This window comes from Colossoma macropomum, unplaced genomic scaffold (assembly GCF_904425465.1).
Source record: "Colossoma macropomum unplaced genomic scaffold, Colossoma_macropomum, whole genome shotgun sequence".
NCBI lineage: Eukaryota > Metazoa > Chordata > Actinopteri > Characiformes > Serrasalmidae > Colossoma > Colossoma macropomum.
Window position 1 is genome coordinate 1,385,849 of NW_023494810.1, and position 16,370 is coordinate 1,402,218.

At 40.6% G+C, this 16,370-nt stretch overlaps 1 protein-coding gene across 2 annotated transcripts in view; it reads right to left on the minus strand.

Moving 5' to 3' along the window:
* Positions 1-16,370, minus strand: part of igsf21a (immunoglobin superfamily, member 21a) — a 470,124-nt gene that overhangs the window by 56,283 nt on the left and 397,471 nt on the right. For both annotated transcript variants that reach the window (XM_036559644.1, XM_036559643.1), the window contains exon 5: positions 13,301-13,416. In XM_036559644.1, coding sequence (XP_036415537.1) covers positions 13,301-13,416 — 116 coding nt within the window. The remainder of the gene's footprint in view (positions 1-13,300; positions 13,417-16,370) is intronic.

Sequence of the window (16,370 nt, forward strand, 5' to 3'; positions counted from 1 at the left end):
GGCATCAACATCACTGCTTATATTTGTCTTAGAACTAACTTTTGAGCATGGGTTTTTAAATCTTTGGCATCAACCTTTTAGCAGAATTCGGTTCAAAGCTCACCTAACGGAGCTCAACAAGTGGACTGATGATCTGGATCAGATGTGCTCAAATAGGCAGGATCTCCAGGAGTAGAGTTGGAGACCACAGCTTTAGATCTTTAAAATGCTTTTAAGATTCAATCAAGGTTAGTCCAAAATAAAGGTGTTAACAGGAAAAAACACTGTTCTCTAAGGCAGTCACTCTCCACCCTGGACCTGAAGGTCTTTTTCTGCTCTAAAATACTTGATCCAACTAATCAGCTGTTCAACAAGACCCTGCATGAGTTGTAGGGGTTGTGTTGGAGCAGGAAAAGACTAAAATATGCAGAAAATGTGTTTCTAGAGCCAAGGTTAAGAACCACGCCCCCATAGAACCTCTCAAGGAGTAATTAGTTAAAGAACTAGTTCTAAAAGATTCATCCGATTTCAAAGCGCAACATTTTTACAACCGTGAGGAGCCTAGGAACCAATCACAATCCAATTGAAAGAGGGGGTCATAGAGTTTCTGACTGTCAGCGGAAGATGGCTCCCTTCAGTCTAAAAGGAGATGAGACCCCTGAGCAGAAACCGTTCTGCATTCTGCACTTCAATAAGAGTGAATCCGTCATAACTGCGTGATTTTCGTGGGCAGTGAAGCTTCAACAGCTCAGAGCGTTCGTCGTTGGTTCCACAACACTGGATGATCTCCGAAATCGCACTGAAAGAGCCGTGAGTGCAGCGACACCCGACATGCTCAATCCAGTATGGGATGAATTTGACTATGGCGTTGATGTTGTCTGTACAGCTGGAGGAGGTTCATACTGAGACCTTGTACAATTACATAATAAACTTTATGCTCATTTAAACCATTTACAGTTTACTGCATTGATCTGTAATGATTTACAGTGAAATAAGTCATTTTGAAATCGGATGAATCTTTTTAAATCACACTGTATTTCTGTAAAAGAGATGACGAACTTATTTGAACAATGTTAAAAAATATATCCACAATCTATATCAAGTAAATATTTTCCCTAGAACTGTAAGTCCAAGCCAAGGACTATTTAGGAGCCTTTATTTTTAAGAGTGGTGGTGTGGCACCCCTGGGAGGTGTTTTGGCAGTAGGCCACCGCCTTGCTGAGACACTCCTACTGATCGAATTGAAGAGACTCTCCATCAGGCCTCTGCTGGAGCCCCCAAATGCATTTGCCCTCACATCGCCCCTTACACAATGAAGGGCAAACAAACAGAAATGCGAGTCCGCATTGCGTTCCACTGCACAATGGTAAATGGAAACCAGCGTGCGTCGTCCGTGAATGGCCGCTAATGAAAGCACCTGCACATCGCAGGTTGCCAGCCGCAGTTTTTCGAGCAGCTAGCTCATTTAGCTGCTCAAAAATAGCCCCTGCTTCTTTGGTCGGCCGCCCCCCCCCTTCCTCCTCCCCACCGTTGTCTCAATTCATTGCTGAAAAGGGACGGTGCCGTCATTTCTATGGTGACGGCGCAGGAGCGAGAGCTTGGAGGGCCCGCGCTCACTTAATCACAGTCGTTATTAGCTTTCATTATCCGGCTTCCTCTTAATCAGTGCCAGCTTGTGCTGGGGGCGACTTCAATGGCCCAACGTAAGCACCACTGGCTTTTCATGAGCACTTTCAGGAAGAAAAAAAAACTAAACAAAACTAAAGCCCACTGCATGGTGACTGCAGCACACCGCTTCTTCTCAATGCTTGAAAGAGATTCAGGACTTCTCAGTCAGGTAGATGCTGCTCAGTTGCATAAAGTCTGTTCTTTTGTTGTGGTGGAGTCTGAAGCATCAAGGCTACCAAAGACACTAAAAGATGGATAAGGGGACTCCCAAAATCATCAGGACCCATTTTTCTAAGCTCAAGAGGATTATTGTCTACTGTGACAGACGAGAGTGACCAAACAGTGTTGGCAGTTTTCAAAAATGGGTGCAGGGTGATCACGCAGTGACTATACAATATTGTGGGTGAGAGAAATCCAACTGTACTAGGAGGGCCCATACAGTACTGGGAGTGATTGTACGGTATTGGGAGTGGTCATACTGTATTGGAAGTGAGGATACAGTATTGAGAGTGAACATGCAGTACTAAGAATTATTGTACAGTATTGACAGTTATCGTACAGTATTTAGCCATCATACAATTTTGAGAATGATCATATAGTATTGAGAATGATTATACTGTACTGACAGTTATTATACAGTACTGTCGTATCATACAGTTTTGAGAATGATCAAACAGTACTGCAAGTGATCATACAGTATTGTGTTTTCATACTGCTTTGAAAATGACTGTAGTCAGTTTTGAAAGTTATAGTACGATTTTGAAAACTGTATTGTGAGTGACCATACAGTATTGGGAGTTATCATATTGTTATCATATCATTTTGAGTGCAGTATTGATAGCTATAGTACAACACTGATCATTTGTGCACAGTATTGATGAGAATGATCATATAGTATTGTGAGTGACCATATAGCATTCGGAATGAATGTATTGTTTAGTGAGTTATCACAAAATATAGAGAATACTTGTACAATATTAGGTGATCGTACAGTATTGAGAATAATCACACTGTAATAGTGATCTTTCAATATTTACTGTACAATATTAACAGAAACTATATGGTGTTTAGAGTTTTCATACAGTATAAATTGTAATTGTCAGTTATTGCACAGTATTAACTTGTGGTACAGTACTGATTTATCACATGATATTGAGAAAGATAAGTATAATTTTGAGTTATTGCACAGTAGGGGTGAGCAATAATATGATACAGCTATAATAAATCATAGTAGTAGTAGTAGTATTGTGTTTTTAATGTGGCTTTACAGGTTCTATTTTGTCTGTTCCAATGATATTAAGTTTCAAATATATATATTTTGATGCATATTGGCTACCGTGAAATGTCCTGAAGTACTGTGATATAATATTTTGCCACAGTATTGAGCAAGATCATATAATAAAGAGAGCTACAGAGTGATCAAACAGTACTGAGAGTTATTACATAGTTTTGACAGTTATTGTACAGTAATGAGTTACCAAGTAATATTGAGAATGCACAGTATTAACAGTAACTACAGAGTATTTAGAGTTATTGCATAGTATTGAGCATTATCATACTGTATTGAGAGTTATGGATAGAGTTATCATACAGTATTGAGAGTTATCACACAGTATTCAGAAGAACTGCACAGTACTGAGTGTTATCACACAGTAATAGAATTAGCCTACAATATTCAGAGTTATTGCACAATATTAAGAATGACTGCACAGTACTGAGCGTTATCACAGAGTACTGAGGGTTATCATACAATACTGAAAGCTATTGCACAATATTGAAAATGACTGTATTGAGAGTTATCAGACAATATTTAGTAGTGAGTATTACTGTACAGTATTGAGAGTTGTTATATAGTACTGACAGTGACCCCACTGCATTGGGAGTGACCAAAAAGTACTGAAAAGTGACTGTACTGTATCCTGAGCTATCATATGGTATTAAGAATGACTGCATAGTAGTGAGTTATCATACAAGACTGAGAGTGATCAGACTGTACTGAGTGATAATACCGTATTTAGAGTCACAGTACAGTACAGAGGATGATCATACAGTATAGAGTAATAGAGAGTATTGAACATAATCACACTGCATTGTTTGAGCAGTGATACTTTGGAGAAACTGAGTTCTTTAAAATCAGTCATTTAACACAATCTGACATCTATGTTGCTTGAAATGCAAATCGAGATGAAAAGGGGGGGGGGGTGGATGGATTTGCTTTCTGTCAGATAGCACGACTTAACAAAAAGGGGCAGAGAGAGCAATACCGCATTATAAATTGGGTGCAGTGTGCTGTGTATATGATGTACTACTCTGAGCCCCAAGCTACGCACAATGGCTGTCACAAATTGATTTCAAGAAGGTGGTGAAATTATGAAGCCATGGCATTGATTTTCTTTAAGCTGCTATTGAAAGACTCTCTAACAGCAAGAGGAAGAAAAGGTGTGCAAAAAAAAAATAAATGCAGCAGATAATTTTCAAAATAAGCTGTAAGGCAATGACACTGACAAAGCTTAAATGAGATACTTCAAAAAAAAGGAAGGGAAAAGAGCAAAGCATTTGAAGTTGCTGGGATATGAAATTCAGGACGATGCAATGCCCTTGGAGCTTAGAGTTACCTTGAGAGAACAATGGAATACCTGAGACGTATTCATTTGGTAAACGTATAAATATCGGCCCTGAAGACGGTAGAAGGACAGGGCCATGCAGAAGTCAGGGACTACTTTGTTTATTAAATTTCCAGTTAAAATGGCCATTAAGTACAAGTTATTCATTTTTCAGGAGATTATTTCTAAGGAGATCAGATAAAAGAGAATCCTCTTGCATAAGGAGGGGAAAAGTCAAGAAGTTCTCAAAGAGAGAGAAAAATATGAGACTCCTAACAACCGTGCAAAACCTGTTTGACCACCAAACCTGTCACAAGTAAACAGTACATTACTCTCTGGGGTTCACAAACTCACTCGTACATCAAATCCTCTGTTTCTATATCTGTGTCTGTATCTTTGTGATGATCCAGCTCAGAAATCCAGTTCAAACACTTCCTGAATCTGTAGAGTCGCCCTTTCCATTCCATCTTATCACGAGATCATACGAGACTCACATCTGGAGTTATGAGCCTATGAAGAGGGGCTGAGATACACGTCATCTGCCTCTCACCGTGTGGAACTGGTGGATTGGTCTGTCCGTCTACATTCTGTGTGAAACTGACCAATGGTCACTCAGGAAATCACTAAGGACTGACCATCACACCGGAAACCCTTCATTCTTCATTCAGTCCACATCGGAGACTCATGTGAAACGGCGTGCAGAGAGTTTACAGCTGCTGAATCTGCTGCAGCAGTTTTGGAAAGTAGTGATGAAGATAACGGAGCATTTTGATATGAAACATATGAGGATCATGTTATATGAAGAGCCTTTAAAGGAGAGTTTAAGAAGAGATGAACAAATTGAGACTGAGAAAATCAAGCTCCACTCTTGCTTCAGATCTGTCACTCCTTCAGGTTCAACACTATGGATCTGAAAGGATGTGTAGCTGTCAAGAGGCTTTTATTGAGAAAAGGAAATAGACCCCCCCCCAAAAAAAAGAAGAAGAAAATGTCAATCAAAGAAGCTACTGGTGGAGCTCAGAACAACAGACTGACTAACTGACTACAAAGACCTGTCCCCTGTTATAAAGTGGCAAAAGTCAGGAGCAAAAGAAACATTTCGGAAGCAAAAAATATATCAGCAAAATCAGCAAAAACAAAATTTGCAAAATGAGTAATACATTTTTATCAGAATGAGTGAAAATGATTTTAGTAAAGTTAAGTTTGACCTAACTCTTATTATTTACATACATACATCATCTAAACCGCTTATGCTTCTGGGTCGCGGTGGGGTGCTGGGGCCTATCCCAGCTGTCATTGGGCGGAAGGCAGGATACACCCTGGTCAGGTCACCAGTCCATCGCAGGGCAACTCTTATTATTTGTACTTTTAAAATATTTTGTACGTTTTGGTACTTAATATTTTGGTTGTGGATTTATTATTATTTTATGTGAAATTTTCGGCACAAAAATAACTCCACAACTGACCACCCCAGAGTCCAGATGTCAGCATCACTGAATGTTTGGGATTATTTGGATTGTGAGAAGCAGAAAATACAACCAACCTCTAAGACTGAACTTGTGGAGGTATTCTTTACTGTAGTAAAGGCAAAGGTTGAACACGCTACACTAAATACTGGAATATACTGATATTGTGGCATCCGCCGCAGGCTCCGCATGGCCGTGAGGAACTTAGGGGTGTGGTCATGCAAAGCGGCTCTCAAAGTGTGCCATACTTCTGGGTAAATAGGTCAGTTTGTTATGGCTGCTGTTGTTGTTGCCACTGGGTGGTTTAGTTTAAAATTTATCAAGTGATTGTAATTGAGAAGTGTCTACACTCCCCGGATGTCGTGTCCCCCCCTATATTACCCCCTCCCCGTGTTACGCGTTGGGCCGGCGACTCTACAATATTATATTATAGTTATTGGGGCTTCTGTGAAGTTTTCTGTTAAATATATGTTTTCTGCCTTTTTCTGACATGGAAAAATGAATTACTTCTACTTACTGTCCATTTAGGCCTTTTGCACAGTACTGTATATTAGCTTTTGCTTGATTTAAATACTAATTATATGAAATGTCACAAAACACACTTACTGCAGTCGGTTATTAGTGAACAGCCTCTTTCTCTATGCCGCTAATGTTATCTCGCCTAAATACCCCTAGACTATTTTTAAATGTTCTGAAGGCACTGCACATGGTGGAAGATTCTTTAATGTTACCACTTCAAGTCTCCCTGGCTGCTGACTTGGGGACCAGAGCTGCAGATCAGTCTGAAGATAAAAGAAACAGCGCGGGCCGGAGACTCTGGAGACCTCCGCAGTGGGTGATCCATCTCTGAACGCTCTCCAAATCTGTTTACTAGGTTTTGATTTAGTCATACAGTGGAGTACTAGACGACTTTGGCTGTGTTCGTCAAACACTCTCCATGGGGCTGTTATAACTTCCGAGTCAACAAACTATTTCCAAAAATGCATTAATTTCGGAGCAGTGTTTTGTAGAGCTTGTAAGGTCGTATTAGAGACGCACAGACGAGGCTTGCAGGCAGAGTTCCAAATTAGATGTAATATAATTTGGACTGAACTCATTTTCCTCCATCTTATTATATTGCTTTGAAGCTAAATAAAATCCCATGTTTGCTTGAGCCCCTGCAAAAAACGCACGACTAATTCCTGCTCTTTTGACCACATGCTGGACAACCACAGCTCCTAACCTAAAACAACAGCGCCCTAAGACTTAAACACTAGGTGAGGAATCTAACATTCTCAGCAGGCAGCGTTAGGTAAGGAAAGAAGGGTCCTTTTTTGAAGTATGAAAATACTTGATAATGCATAGGGTGAAACAGTAGGAGGTCCTCTACTGTACTTTTCCAATCGTCCAAATATGAAAGGTCAAAGCTGAGAGGAACGTTGAGGGAAACGTAGATTGGCAGTTTCAGGCAATAACAGTGATCTGGCATCCAGCCAATCCAACCATCAACCGGCTGAATAAAATCAGCAGGTCTGTATCCAATCTGTATGTGTAGCTATATGTATGTTACCACAGTGAGCAAGATGTCATTAAGTGTTTGTGCGCATTGTATAAGAGTTTCTTTCCAAATAGATCAAGTTTTTTTGCAGTACCTGCATCATAATATATAACACTAAGTGGGTGTTTCTTACTGTAAGCAGTACAAGTAGTCACTTAGAGTCCATGAGCCACAAGGAGACCCATGAGCATGTACTGTTCTTCAGTGGTCAGGACCCCCATGGACCCTCACAGAGCAGGTACTATTTGGGTGGTGGATCATTCTCAGCACTGCAGTAACACTGATGTGGTGGTGGTGTGTTAGTGTGTGTTGTGCTGGTCTGAGTGGATCAGGCACAGCAGTGCTGCTGGAGTTTTTAAACACCTCAGTGTCGCTGCTGGACTGAGAATAGTCCACCAACCAAAAATATCCAGCCAACAGCGTCCTGTGGGCAGCGTCCTGTGACCACTGATGAAGGACTAGAGGATGACCAACACAAACTGTGCAGCAGCAGATGAGCTATCGTCTCTGACTTTACATCTACAAGGTGGACTGACAAGGTAGGAGTGTCTAACAGAGTGGACAGTGAGTGGACACAGTGTTTAAAAACTCCAGCAGCACTGCTGTGTCTGATCCACTCGCACCAGCACAACATGCACTAACACACCACCACCACGTCAGTGTTACTGCAGTGCTGAGAATGATCCACCACCCAAATAGTACCTGCTCTGTGAGGGTCCATGGGGGTCCTGACCACTGAAGAACCGGGTAAAAGGGGGCTAACAAAGTATCAGAGAAACAGATGGACTACAGTCTGTAACTGTAGAACTACAAAGTGCACCTATATAGTAAGTGGAGCTGATAAAATGGACAATGAGTGTAGAAACAAGGAGGTGGTCAGAATGTTATGCCTGATCGGTGTATATCACTGAAGAATTAGCGGTGGGCGAACACTAAGAACACCAGCAGCTTCTTTGTTTACTTTGCTTTTCTCTCTATATATTTTTTTTCTTTTGTCGTCTCACAGTGGAAGGATGGACAGAAACACCTATGGATTTTTTTTAAACCTGAGCTTGAGAGTAGAGCTTGACTTTCTCCTCTGTTTATTAAACTCCTCTGTATACTAAATTCAGCTAATAAAAACACATTGTGCCTAAACGTACAGAAAAGCGTCATTTCTAAGTTAATTTTGTAGACGATGTTTCAATGCATTTGCAATTAACAAGACACCATTCGACTTCCAGCATGACAAGAATATTTAATTGCAAGTTCTTAGCAAGTTTCAAATAGAGGCTTGAATGAATTGTTCAAGAATTACACGTAGATTTTGGCTCTAATGCGGCAGCCATCAGTAGCGAAACTCTTCTGCTTTGCTTATGACTAAAAAGACGTAGAAATTCAGTGAGTATAAAATAACTGAGCAAATATCAGCATTTAATGAACCATTAAATTAAAGATCTGGCGAGTGCAGCATTGCAGAAGCAGCACTGAAACAGTCTTGACCTTGTTGCTACTGTGAAAAACACACCAGGGTCGACATCTATCATCAAACTTAACTGTCAAATATTTGTACCAAAAAAAGATCACAAACCACAGCCTCTTCTTTTCAAGCCCAGCGTGCTCCATTTGCCTGCCTGTGCCGTGGAGGTCTACCAGGGAGTTTAATGAAGAGTGCAAAGTGGACGCTGACAAAGCTTAGAGGCCAGTAGACCCGTGTCTGAATGAGTGAGTGAGTGTCAGTGGGGCGGCTGGTAATGAGTGCAGAAATATGGGGGAATCTCCCCAGGTGCTAGCCCTGCACTCGCGGGATGGAGGCTGGTGAAAGCTAGCCCAGCGCCTGGCCGAATGAGACCGCAGGCAGGGTGGCGGAAATCATTTTCACCTCGTGCTCCTCTCGCACTGGGCACTTAATTGCTGGAGATGGGAGCAGTATAGATCCAGAATACATTAACATGCACCCATGGAGCGTGATTAATGGCCTGGTGGAGTTCAGCAGCCAACTCCAGTGGCATTGGTAGGGGTCACAGCCTTGATTCCAAACCACGTGGCCACAAAAAGATTTGAAGGACAGAGGACTTGTGGGCGCTAAATGGCCAGGGGTTGAGCAGCAGGGCCTTTGTTCCAATGTTCAATGCCATTGTATGCTATTGTGCACAGCTGAATGAGACTGCGAGGTTTAACGAGGCTAGAACTAATGTGATCTGCGATGTGCACGCAGGTATGCAAGAGTCAATTATCCCCTTAATGCTGAGGCCAAAAGTGGCTATTTTTGCTTACTGTAGTCTCTTTCTGCAGGCAGAAAGGGAACTGACTTGACTATTTCTATCAGTATAATCAAATAAAGTTTTGATTACTCAATAACACTGTAAACAGATTAGCTAGGACACTGTTGGCTTTCTGTATGCGACTCTGTGTTGAGCTGCTAGTGAGCAATGAGGAGCGGAAGAAACTCACATTGCTGAAATAAAACAGCACAACTGCAGCTTTCTTAATATCAAAAAGTCAAGTACAACTACCACAATTATAAAAAACAGCACTTAAATAAAATAATAAAAACACTTTAATAAATGCTGACTTTCTCGCTGATCTACAAAGACAAAAGTTGTGTTTGATGTTGCAAATTTTACACATTTCAGTCAAAATATACTCCAACAAGATTACTACATAATTACTAAAAATTATTATTAACTAAAGGACCTCAGAAACAGGGGGAAGTTGCATTTGATGGCTGCTGTAACGCTGGGTGAACAGACTAGACACTCGCGGATGTAAAATAAACCATAAGGTTTATTAAAAAGAGGACGACCCAGAAGAGCAGAGTTAATACCAGACCAGGTCAAAATCCAGAAGAGCACAACATGGAACATGGGATCAGCCAAAAAGAGCTGTAAGAAAACAAGTGAGGTCTAAACCAAAAAGCAAACAAACCAGTAACCTTAGCCAAAGGGGAAAATCTGAACAACAACAACAAACAACAACAACAACAACAACAGCAGCAAGCAAAATGGGGCTTTAACAGGAGAACAAACAAATGGGACAGGCTCAGTATGCAGAGGCAATACTTCACAATGAATGAAAGAAATAGAAAGGTAATCAAATATTGATAGTATTCTGATCATGTCATAATCGCACTGCCACCATTTTGGTTGCCAACTTCAAGTTCATTCAGCAAAGCTGTGGCTGTTTGTAATAAGATAACAATCATAAATGATCCAGCAAAGGCAGTAAAACGAGTTTTTTAAACACTTTTTGAAAACAGTTTTTGAGACGCTCCAATGGCTGATTATAGATTCGCTGTGCTGCTCAGTAATAGTTAAACATCTCCAAGCAAACGTTTGAGGTATTTGTTGATTAAGGATCATTTATTGAGGAAAGCCAATGTCAGCTTCATATTCATCAACTTTTGAAATTTATTCTACGCTTAAGTCAAAGTCAAAGTGAACTTTATTGTCATTCAGTCTATATAACAAGGAGTGCATAGCTGAACGAGATTACTCCGATGTGCAAAATATACATAAATATAATATAAAGGCAACTGCAAACAGACATACTAGACAGCATAGACAGACATAAAAAAACACAGGGAAAAAATAAATATATACGTATTTATAAGAAATATCGCAAACTATATGGAAAAAATATTGCACATTGTTCTCAGTCATAGCATTATTGCACAGTGTAACAGGAAATGTAAACCTGACACTGGTGAGTAGTGATAAAGTGCTCAGGTGATGAGAACATTGATCATCAAGTGATACGGCGCCTCAGTGCAAGAACTGCACTGTTAAAAGTTGAACGGAAAACTCAAATGAGAAGCTGGCGAATAAGAAGCTGACTTGAGCTTAATATACATGCATGAGTTTATAATTTAAGAGCTTTGGCAGCTTTGGTAGCCACTTTTATTAGTTTTAATAAAAGATCAAGCCCTGGAATGTTCGGAACTCTGGAGATATGCAGGCTAAACAGATCCAGTCCACCAATCGAGCAGTGTTTTCTGGAGACTGCATTTAAAGTCTCTACATGTCTTTAAAACTTTAGTGGTCATTCTGGTCTATTTTGCTTGGTCTTTAGCCACTTGTAGGTAGGGCTGGGCGATAAAATGATAACGATAATTATCGCGATATAACTTTTCCTCGATAGAGCGATAAGACAGGTTCGATAAATGTTTGATATAATACACCATTCTCACACTTCCACATTCAGCAAAAGCCTTGGTGGCGTTTTCTACTGCAAGGAAAGCGACACTACTCTGCTCTCGCCAGGAGAGGGCACACTTCCGAGTTTTTGACATGATTAGAGAGGGAGGGGGCGACGAGTAGGATGAGTCTTTAGCAATGGCTGAAATGCGGAGTTATACATTCCCTGTTTGAGTGGAGCGACCGGTGATCTGTTCTCCTGTGACCGAGTGTGAGTGACGAGGTCAGTGTTGTAACTGTACTGTCCTACAGTGAACTCACCTCTTTCCTAACATCCTAACAGCTTTAGCAGCATTAAATCACGTCTGCTCCTCTCAACTACAGCACTGTTACAGCGCTCAGTCATATTTTAGTATTAGTGCATTCACAAGCAACGAAAGTGAAAGAAAGAAGTGGGTTCATGTAAATTACAGCCCTGATTTACACGAAAGTAAACTTTGTTTATCGTGATAACATTTTTGGCCATATCGCCCAGCTCTACTTGTAGGGTTGTAGTAACAGTGATCAGCGCACTGTGAGTCACAGCTTAATACCAAAGTGGCAACATGGCCTTCTTAACGATGTAATTAAATACTATGAATACCAGAGGTAACAGGTGACAATTAGAATTGGTGACTGAGATTTGATGACTGATAGATGGTTGGTTGGCTGGGTCACGTGACTGACTGATGCATCTTGGGAGTTGGAGTTTATAAGAGTTTATCTGAGATCCGGAAAGTGTGGCAGCTACTTTGAAAAGATTAAATAACATGTTTTCTCAATGCTGTCATCACATTTACTTTAATATGTAAAGACAAAAAACTGAACACTTTTAATTTTGTCCATTCCAAACTACCATTTTGAGCAAGAACGTGTTTGAATGTAATCACCATAGTTAGTTCCAGCTTTGCAATGTGATTGGCAGAAAGACATTCTATGAGTTCCGGTATCTCTCAATAACGGCCGTCCCACTAATTCTCTTTAGGTATCACTTGTCTTACTGTTCTGTAATGCAGCAACAGCAACCAGCTATTAAAAAAGTAAGAGTCACTTATAATAAGTACACGCCTGCAAAAAGAACCACAATAACAGCAAACGACAAGCAAGATGGTCCCATTGTAATCAACAAAGCTGTTCACACCAGACATGAGTGGCAGAACTTCATTTTTAAGTCAATCCATTTCCATTTTTTGACACATTGCGTTACCAGCCAGCTTTGATCAAAACATGGTTAAACTAACCAAAACAGATAGAAAAGTGAGCCATATAATGTAAAATGTGTAGCTGGATCTCTCAAGCTGTTAGCTGATAAGTTTGTAGTTTGTTTTTATCTTGATGAGTAGACTTGATGTGTCCAGTGTAAACATCCTAAAGGTTTAGCGATGCGACACTTAATTTACATGCAACCGGTCAACTTCAGGGCTATTTTAGTGTAAAATTCTTTTCAGTCTGTTTTTGTGTCTGATTATCCAATAAAATCTAATAAAAAGCCAATAATGAAAGGGTGGCATAACTGGTGGTATATTCAGCCTTCGGCCTCATGCCCGGAACTGTAGCACACCAGTATATATTAAATCTTGTGTATATATTTTACAATTAAATCATCTTTTATTGCTACTTTGAAGGAATAATAAAAGAACAACATTGTTACTCTGACGAATCAATAATAACCATTTCCATAGTGATATGAATGCTTTTGCACACTTGCCCATCCAACGATAAAGGCAGCAAAGAGAGTTAAATTCGACATGCTGATCCATTTTACTATGAGCGACGTGGACACGCACACACACCAAGTACTATAGGGGAAGATCTGAAACACTTAAAGGGGTCAAAGTCTCTAAATGTATGGTCCACGATATATTAGGTAAGATAAGGTCAGTGTGGACTCACCGATGGGGCAGGTTTGCCTCCTTTGGCAGTGCAGACCAGAGTGAAGTTCTGGGCCTGGTAGCGGCTGAACGGCGCAGGCGTGTTCTCCGCTACCACCGAGATGTTGTTGGGTGGCGCTGAAAAGAGAGAAATGAGCAGCCATGAGCACACAGGAGAAAAAACATTACTGCGAGATAAGACGCTGATCAGAAGTGCTCGCTGTCACACAGTTCAACACATATCAGCATGGGGGCCATTAATAATGCTTTTTCACAGGCCCCCTTCATACGGTTTGTGCCTCGGTCTGTCGATCAAGCGTTCACTCATCAGCCTGTGCTCTCACATGTTAGCTTCTCCCTTTCCCCCACTTTGGTCTGCGAAACACTTGTTGAAATCGCGCATCTCCGATGCCGTTTCATGTGCGAGAGGCGCAGGCCGGGGAAATTTCAGGCAGCTGAGGAATTGGAAGCATGTCGGCAGCAGCTCCGTTCTGTCATATAGAGCCTGGCTTTGCATGTGCTCAGAGCGAGGAATCAGCATTATACCGTCCCATGTGGAAAACCGTTAAAGCAAAGTGGAAAGAAGTGGAACGTTCTGGCCCTTAGAAGTTTTAGAAGTTCTAGAGTTTTATTGTGTTTGTGCTATATATTTGATTAACATTGCATAATTGTTTAAACATGTTTACATAACATCATTAACGAACGCCTAAAGTCAGAAATTAGAACACAAAAAATCATCAGAGGTGAATACTAAATTGTTACATATTTTAGTACTTTTATTAAACCCAAGAAGCTACTAAAATGGCACAGTAGCATCCATAAACCTCAACACTCATAAAGAATGCAAAGGTCTGTGAATATGCACAATTACACGAACTGTAAAAGCAGATTGAGACGACGTGAAGTAGAAACAAAAATAAGCTCCCACTACGACATTAAAAAGCTGAAAGATTCTGTCTTTATGTCGCTCCTGCACTAGTCACTTGATTTCACTCGCTCAGATTTGAGACTCTATCCTCTAAAACTGCCTCAGTGCGGTGCGTCAGTAGCCGGAAATGCTGGTGGTTTAGCCAAACTATCATTAGCCTTTGATGCAACAAGTATATGAATTAAAAGACACTTAAGCAACAGCTTCACACACACAAAGACGGGTTTATCCACTCAGTCTTTATTCTCTAAATGTGCGTCACTGAGGCTTCATTGAGCTGGAATGAACCTGTGCCCACAGGTCGCATGCTAAGCCACCTGCTACTACTTGACGCTGAAGAGGCAGTATGAGGCAGCACCTGAGCCCCAAGGCCTGATGAGAGCTGCGGGAAGCGACATGAGTCCTGTGATTGAATCCTGGTGAGGTCACCAGACCACACTTCACGTTCAACCCCACTGGCCATTGAATGTGACGGCTGAAGCAACTGAGGGTCAAGCAACAAGTTCTATTCTCTCCCTCTCGCCTCAGGTGCTCGTGCTGTTCTTAATGAGAGCCATCTGACATATGGGAATATGGTCAACCAATCTATATGGTCATCGGTGATTGGCCCTCGGGTCCTGGCTTCTCGTGGCTCATTATGATTTTAATATATTTGACCGTGATAGATTTGTGACGGACAAAACTAAGCTACGTAGCAGCCTACAAATCACTTTTTTGGGGGAGGTACTGGGAAAGTTTGTGTTATTAATGGAAAAATGTGAACTTTTTGCTATGATAACACATTTGATATAAATGTGTCTACATAGCCGTAATATGCCATCAAAGCAGAGTTAACCATTTAAAAAAAAACACATTTTGAGTGCAGGGGATCTTTAAAGTTAGTTACACAGTGAATGATGATCTAGTTTCTGTACCAGTATGATCAGGACTGCACTTTATCCATTTCTTTCAATGTCAAACAGTAACATAAACATGGCAAAAAAGGTAGAATCTTTACCAAAATTATAATTATTTGCCATATTCTAAATCTGCCTTGGTGTTTGGTCACAACATAACATTACTACATTGCACCTTCAGTAAACAGAAAACAATACATATCATTGCTATCAGAACAAAAACTTGTATCTCGATTTTTTCATTTTTTTGTGGTTTTAAATTTCTTTTAACATCATTTAAAAATACCAGCTGTCAAATGTCAGAATTCCACAACAAATGGAACAATAGAAATGGTCCAAAATGACTTGGGATAAAATATTATCACATTAACTTGCATCAAAAGTTGCATATTTTCCTTCCTATTTGGAGATTTGAGTTTTGTTTCGACAGCAATGATACGTAGAACGCAATACAGCATATATAGCTTTGACTCTTATAGACATGTATCTGATGGTAAGGAATAAAATCACTGTTTTATAGCAAGTAGACTGTGCAAGTCCAAACTAAGTCATATACATTAAACCTGAGAAATACCCATCGCAATGACAGCACAGTGCAAAAACATACTACTGGAAGTCAACATTTGTAGTTTGCCTTACTATCAGAATGTTGATTATGATTTTTTACAGCCAAATGATTAAAGATACAGAGAAAATGGGACTCAACAACTGTGGAAGACGTGGTAGGCCACCAAAATTGTCACTATTAAGTAAACAGCACTTAAAGCTTTCATCTCTGAGAGAGAAGAGAAAATCAACCTGCTTCAGATCTGAAAACATCCACAGGTGTTTCTGTCCATCCTTCCACTGTGAGAAGACGACTCAGCGCTATGGGTCTGAAAGGATGTGTAGCCACCAAGAAGCCATTCATGAGAAAAGGACTGGCCATCTAAGAGTCCAGGCTTTGACGTAAAGTGCAACCAACTTCAAAGACTGAACTTTGGAGGTGTGGAAAAATATCCTTACAGGTATCTGAAAGCAAGTCTCCTGACAAGAATGGAAGCTGTAATAAAGGCAAAGAGTGGACACACTAAATACTGAACATTTCTATCCTACAACATTTTAGTATTAGCATAGCAGCGGCAAATTGAAGGTTCCAACAAAATTTCTCACTGGGGACCTAGTAGAGTTGATGGTGCGCTGGTGTGGTCTACACAGAAACTGACCTTTCACTGTGTGTAGAGGAAAAAGCACTACATAGCAAGACAATACGCCACTCCCATGAGTGC